Source organism: Megalops cyprinoides, chromosome 1 (assembly GCF_013368585.1).
Source record: "Megalops cyprinoides isolate fMegCyp1 chromosome 1, fMegCyp1.pri, whole genome shotgun sequence".
Lineage (NCBI taxonomy): Eukaryota > Metazoa > Chordata > Actinopteri > Elopiformes > Megalopidae > Megalops > Megalops cyprinoides.
Genome location: NC_050583.1, coordinates 3,891,623 through 3,898,729, shown reverse-complemented (window position 1 = coordinate 3,898,729; position 7,107 = coordinate 3,891,623). Strand labels below are relative to the sequence as shown.

Sequence of the window (7,107 nt, the reverse complement as noted above, 5' to 3'; positions counted from 1 at the left end):
ATGGTGGAGCTGGAGAAAGATGTTCTGCCGTTGCCGCCGCGGTACCGGTTCCGTGACCTGTTGCTTGGAGACTGGCAGACGGACGACAGGTAAAGGAATTATTTCTAAAGTAGCACGGCCGGACCCTTTCTGAGGTGTACACAGCCTCACTGAATGCGATAAATATCATTGCCGGGATGCTAAATCACTTATGCTGTAATGTTATACAAGTTACATTTTTGTGCTCAAAAAAGTAATGCAGTGTGACCATCATGGGGAGCGGTTTGTACGGTCAGTTATTTTCTAGCTTATTTTACAGTACTTTTTATGGAATGATTGCTCAGCACTGGGTGAGACCCGCTATGAAGGGCTACAACCCAGGCAGCAACAGGTTCGGGGGTATTTAGACGTCGCAAACAGGCAGAGAAACGGGGAACAGAGAGATCGTTACTTCAAAACACACACACACACACACACACACACACACACACACACACACACACACACACTCAATTCGCTTTTATTTAAGAGCACGAATACCGAAATCTCAATTCTCGTGAAAATAATCACAATGGCAGCCAATAAAACAAAGCTCGTTTGATGTTTGGTTATTATTAATAGTTTCACCTCGTTACCAGAAGAAAGTTCAGCTATGGAGCTTTTTTCCGAGACAAGTAATTTGTTCTGATCCAGAAACGTTTTCCCTTCCACGATACCGTAGCTTTATGAGATGAGAAATGGTCTGTTTCTGTGTCCAACAGACCTGAAGCCGTGTTGTTCGTATGAATCAGGATGTGACGTTTAAATAGGTGATCGTTGATTGTTTTAATTTTTTTGTAATAGCCTTGGTAATAACACATTGGCTGTCTATAAAACAAAATAAAGGCAAGGCGTCGAGACAGGCATTTTCCTGAACCCGGAATCACAAAACAAGTGTGTTCATGATTTTTGGGTTGTTGTCTCCCATCTGAGTTTTACCTTTTCACATTTTGCATGCGATATATGTACACCAAACACATTTGGCAGAAATTTCAAACATTTCAAACATTTAAAAAATTTCAAAAATTTCAAAAAATAGCAAACGCATCCATTTGAGTGAGAAACCTCCGCAAAACGTTGATGGATGAAATGTGACGTCCTAAAAGTAAGCAGGTGTATGAGAAAAAAAAACTTTCGAAATGGTTTGAGAGCGCACTCTTAGAGAGAGAGAGAGAGAGAGAGAGAGAGAGAGAGAGAGAGAGAGAGAGAGAGTGTGTGTGTTTGTGTGTGTGTGAGAGAGAGAGAGTGGGGGGAGAGGGAGTGTGTGCGTGTATGTGCGTGCCTGTGTGTGTGTGCGCGCGTGCGCGTGCCTGTGTGTGTGTATGAGAGAGAGAGAGAGTGTGTGTGTGTGTGTGTGTGTGTGTCTGTGTGTGTGCGGGAGAGAGAGGAACACAGAGAGATCCATCAAAGACCTATTCGCTGTGTGGTCTCTCAGGCGCTAATGGAGAATGGAAGTCCCCGGTTTCACGCTTGCGTGGAGAGGTTAGCGCTGGGCGCGACCCCGGCACGGCTGAGGGGGCCTCCGACCGACCGTTGCCGGGAGAGGAGAAAGGACCGGCCAGCTCTTTAATGCCTCAGCGAGATCAGCCTCACGCTGGCCGTCCTCCTGGATGGACCTGTAAAAGCGGATAATTGGCAGCGCTAATTCTCACATTAGAGGAAGCGTTCAGGAGAGACGATAACTCCAGCATCACAAACAGTTCCATTACGACGCTCCCGTTCATTAAACTGTAGTCGCATCCGCGAACGCCATGTTCTTGTGCAGATAATAATTCTCCATTGCCGACAGATATTTGTCACGTTTGATTACCGTTATATTTCTTCTCTTAGGGTGTAGTATGGGGCACACGATACCCTTTGAAAAGCACGTGTGGAGTGCTCTGATACCACTGTAATACCCCGCTGTCTGTAAACCTTTCACACATAAATCTTAATCCACTAACTTAGCTGCGTTAGAGGCAGTAGACTGCACTGCTCTCTGAAGGGGATCGGTGTCTGTCGATTTCCTGGACTGAAGAGACAGCTCTTCTGCTCTCACCTGAGCACCTGAAACACTACCCCCTAAAGGAACTTCTCATGCCTCAAACTGTCACTACTAAACTATAAAATAAAATTATATGTATAAAAAATGTGATCTGATGGTTTAACACACTTGTTAGCTTTACCTGCTAGTTTGTACCTTGCCTGGCCAACCATTGAAATCTGGTCACACAGTGCTTCTAATATTACTGACTCCGGACGGTTTTTTGCTTGTGTTGTATATTGTACCACACGCTTTGGATAAAAACGTCTGCCAAAATGAATAAATGTAAATGTATATGGACTGTGGTTTTGCTCTTGGATGACCTTTCACCTTTTCCCAGTGGCTCTCTCTCTCTCCATCATCCATCCTGACCTTCCTGAGAGGTCAGGGTTACTGTGGGTGTGTGCTCCTCGGAAACGCCGTGGAAGTGCACATTGTGAGCGCGTATGCTGTGAATGTGGTCACTCAGTCCGGCCCCCCCTGTACCCCCCCGGTCCCACCCCCCCAGGTCCCCCCACCCCTGTGGGACGCTCTCTGGATGTGATTCGTTACGGCGCTTGTTTTTCCCCGTCCTCCCCGGCCCCGCCCGCTGGCCTCGCACGACTCCTTATTTGGCATGCCACTCTCAGAGGGCTTCCACGACGCAGCCCAGCTGGTCCCTTCACAAGGTTACCCCTCCCCAAATTCAATCTGCCCCCCCTTCCCCAACCCCCACCACCCCAACCCTGCTGCTTAGGTATCTCAATCGGTCAATGCAATGGATCAATGGTTATCTAATACAGAGCTCTCCCCCGGGGGGGGTTTGGGGTGGAGGGCTGAGCACGGGTCGGGGGGGCTGCCTTGGTGCTAGCCACGAAGTCCGCAGCTCAGCCCTTTGGCCAGAGCAGAGCAGAGATGCGCTGACAAAGGAGGCAGTGGGCTCTGTGGGCCTCCGCGCCCGGACAGACCGACCCGAGGCGACCCTGAGTCCCGAGTCCCTGACGGCCCCTTCAAAGACACCCCCACCTGGGCTCGATTCCCAGGAGTTGTTTTTAGAGTCTTAATTAGCCTCTGCCGTCCACCAGGAGCGCGTGCGGTCGGGTAAGCAGAATCGGGCCCTCTCGTGCTTCGTTTCGCTTTCCCACGCTGCCTCAGGGTGTGCGGAGTGTTGTCCGCTGACGCAACGCGCTAACGGTGCCGGGAAGAAGCCCGGAGCAGAACGCCGAGGCGGCAAGACGAAGTTGTCGTGTGGGAGGCTTTGGGGACGGTAGCGGTAACTCAGCTGGGAAGAGGCAGCGCTGCAGCTGCTCCCAGAATGCCTTGCGTGGGCCTGAAAGTGCCCCCCCCCCCACAATGAGGAGCCCGCTGCAGACGCAGTAACGTTTATGGCTTGTCATTAATGAGGTCCCTGGGGCTGGGATCGATGCAGGCTGTCCGTGACACCTTGTAAATCAGGACCTTTACTGTGCCGCTGGCCTAATGACCCCCCCCCCCCCTCCAGCTCCAACCCCCCCAAAGCCCGGCGCCACCGTGTTTGGTAGCCAGTCTGCTCTGCTGTGCAAAGGCTGGTCTCCCATCAGCTAAGTAGGTGCTCGGGCAGGAAACCTGCTGGGAAAACCAAGTTCATTATTATTATTACATTACATTACATTCATTTAGCGGACGCTCTTATCCAGAGCGACTTCCAGCACAACAGAACAGAAGTGTATCCATTCAAGTTAAGTGAGCGACAGTGCCAGGCTAGGCTAACAACACTCCCAGACCAGTGAGAGTGAGCGTAACACCGTTCAAATGCCACCACAGGTTAACTTGTGCTAGCCTGCAACTAGACAGACCAGAAAATTAAGGGGAGCCAAGTACACACACTACCGTACATCACAGTCACTAGATCACGGAATGCAAAACACAATTACTGTACTACACATAAAATAAACAGCAAGTAATACAGGTAATAACAAGTAGCAGGTGTTAGGGGGTGGGTACTGAGGTGGAAGCTGCTGACTGTGGCCACCAGTGTGGTGTGGCGGTAAGGACCAGGGCCTGGTAACCCAAAGGTAACTGATTGGATTCGCAGCTGGAGCAATGCTCTATGAATGGAAAACATGAGAACTGTAACCGCTGTAAGTCGCTGTGGATAAGGGTGTCTGCTAAGCAAATACTGTAAATGCTTACTTACTTATACTTATTGGCATTTAGCTGACGCTTGTGTCCGGAGTGACTTACATCAGTTACAGTTTTTTTTTCTTTTAGCAATTTCCTTTAATCATTTACACGGCTGGAGGGTACAGCAACAGTGCCCCAGCAGGGAATTGAACCAGCAACCTTTCAGTTATGAGTCCTGCTCCTTAACCATTTTATATTACATTACAAGCATTTAGCAGATGCTCCTGTCCAGAGTGACTTCCATCACAATGGAACATAAGCGTAACCATTCAATTTAAAATGAGCAGCAGTGTCAGAGTGTGAGCATAACACTATTCAAGCCCTACCACAAACCACTATACTACAATGCATCAGTCCAATAGCCCGTGTAGGTGTTGGTTTTGTAGATGTTGAACTGAGGACCTGGCGTACTGCAATCAATACATATCCCGTGGAACGTGTTGAAAGTATAGGGGTGTTAGCCCTGGTGTCCTGCTCAGAGTCCCAAACTGGCTCTTTCAGTGTGGACACCTACTCACCCCACTCTGTGACTGATTGGCTGTGAAATTTCCTGCCGCCCCCCTCTCCTTTCTTCCCCCAGTTGTCGCTGCAAAAGACCAGGTAGCCGATATCCCTGTGTACACATCCTGGAGCCGAGTGCCTGAATGAATGCCTTAAGTAGTATTCATTATTAGTTCATTTGCATAACCTACGGCAGCGTAGCACAGTGGTAAGGGGCAGGGCTCGTAACCGAAAGGTTGCCGGTTCGATTCCCCGCTGGGGCACTGCTGCTGTACCATTGGGCAAGGCACTTAGCCCAGAATTGCCTCAGTAAATATCCAGCTGTATAAAGGGAGAGAATGTACTCCATGTTTGTGGCTCTGGATAAGAGCGTCAGCCTAATGCCAATAATGTGATGTAATGTACTGTAATCATCCTTGCCTCGGTGAACTCATTGCTAATTGAAACAGCTGTTAAGGAGCTGAACTTGTACCCTGAAGCTTGTAGGGTGGGATATCTGCTGGTGTACCCTCAAGTGAGGCGCTCAGCAAATAATCATCCATTCGGGATTCAAACCGGCAACTCCCCCCCTCCCCAGAATGTGTATGTGTGTGTGTGTATACATGGTTGGGTGTATTTTTTGAATCCAAACATGCATGTTGTCCCTTCCCGACTGAACTAACTCTTGAATGTCTTTTGTGTGTATGTGTGTGTGAGGGAGAGTGTGTATGTGTGTGACCTAGAGAGAGTGAAAAAAAGAGACGGGAAGAAAAGATGTACTCATGGTGCTGCGTGGAGAGCATCAGAGGGGTAATTTATCAAGGGGGGGGGGGGTACTGGCGTTTGGGATGGATGGGGGCTGAAATGAGTTGGAGGGAAGGGTATCGCTGATGGATTGTGGCAGGTTAATTCTGCAGCTCAATCAGAGAGGGCTCGTCCCGTCTCGGGCTCGTTTACCTCATCAGTCCTGTCGCTCTTCCTGAGCTGAGTCCATTACACACACACCCAGAGCTCCTCATCTCTCCTCTTCACAGCTGAGCTGATTGCTTGAGTGCCGCGGCAGCCCTCTCTCACCTCCAAGCTTCTCATCTCTCTCTCTCTCTCTCTTTCTGTTTTTCCCTTTCTCTCTTTTATCTCTCTGTATCTTTCCTTCTCTCTCTCTCTCTCTCTCTCTCCCTCTCTCTCTGTCTCTCTCTCTTATACATCTGACACTCATCAGTTTCTCTCTCTCTCTCTCTTTCTCTCATCTCTCTCTCTTTTCCTCTCTTTTTCTCTAACATCAGAGCCTGTCATCTCTCTCTCCCTCTCTCTTTCTCTCTCGACTCTGAGACTCTCTCCCTCTATATGCCCTCTCTCTCTCCCTCTCTCCCTCTTTATCATCTCTAGGCCTCTCTCTCTTCTCTCTCTATCCTTACAACCCCCCACCTTTAATTTTCCCATCATTCTCTTCAATCCCCCCCCATATCTTCCTCCTTTCTCCTTCTCTCTCAGTCCTCCCTGTATGTGTCGGTCATGATTTCTCTGAGCGGGTTGACGGGGGAAATGGTGAGGAGTTTCCCAAGGTGGAGCAGTCTGTCAGCTGCTGAGCGCTCCCCTGTGGAGGCCGTGTGAACACAGGACAGATGAGCCCAAGGTGGAGCAGTCTGTCAGCTGCTGAGCGCTCCCCTGTGGAGGCCGTGTGAACACAGGACAGATGAGCCCAAGGTGGAGCAGTCTGTCAGCTGCTGAGCGCTCCCCTGTGGAGGCCGTGTGAACACAGGACAGATGAGCCCAAGGTGGAGCAGTCTGTCAGCTGCTGAGCGCTCCCCTGTGGAGGCCGTGTGAACACAGGACAGATGAGCCCAAGGTGGAGCAGTCTGTCAGCTGCTGAGCGCTCCCCTGTGGAGGCCGTGTGAACACAGGACAGATGAGCCCAAGGTGGAGCAGTCTGTCAGCTGCTGAGCGCTCCCCTGTGGAGGCCGTGTGAACACAGGACAGATGAGCCCAAGGTGGAGCAGTCTGTCAGCTGCTGAGCGCTCCCCTGTGGAGGCCGTGTGAACACAGGACAGATGAGCCCAAGGTGGAGCAGTCTGTCAGCTGCTGAGCGCTCCCCTGTGGAGGCCGTGTGAACACAGGACAGATGAGCCCAAGGTGGAGCAGTCTGTCAGCTGCTGAGCGCTCCCCTGTGGAGGCCGTGTGAACACAGGACAGATGAGCGCCTCCGCTTCGGTCACATATCCGAGCGCGCCTCGAGCAGGACGTTTCCGAGACGCCGCTGAAGCTGAAGGTGGAATGAGTGACACTCAGGCTAAAGCAGACGACACTCAGAGTACAGGGATACAGCGAGCTCCAGGCTAAAGCTGACGATACTCAGAGTACAGGGATACAGCGAGCTCCAGGCTAAAGCTGACGATACTCAGAGTACAGGGACACAGCGAGCTCCAGGCTAAAGCTGACCATACTCA

At 50.6% G+C, this 7,107-nt stretch overlaps 1 protein-coding gene across 1 annotated transcript in view; it reads left to right on the top strand.

The window, feature by feature from the left end:
* The window catches only part of LOC118784131 (potassium channel subfamily T member 2-like), a 91,036-nt gene continuing 83,929 nt past the window's right edge, over positions 1 to 7,107 (top strand). Inside the window, exon 1 of the mRNA XM_036538167.1 lies at positions 1 to 89. Within this exon, the coding sequence (XP_036394060.1) occupies positions 1 to 89 (89 nt within the window). The remainder of the gene's footprint in view (positions 90 to 7,107) is intronic.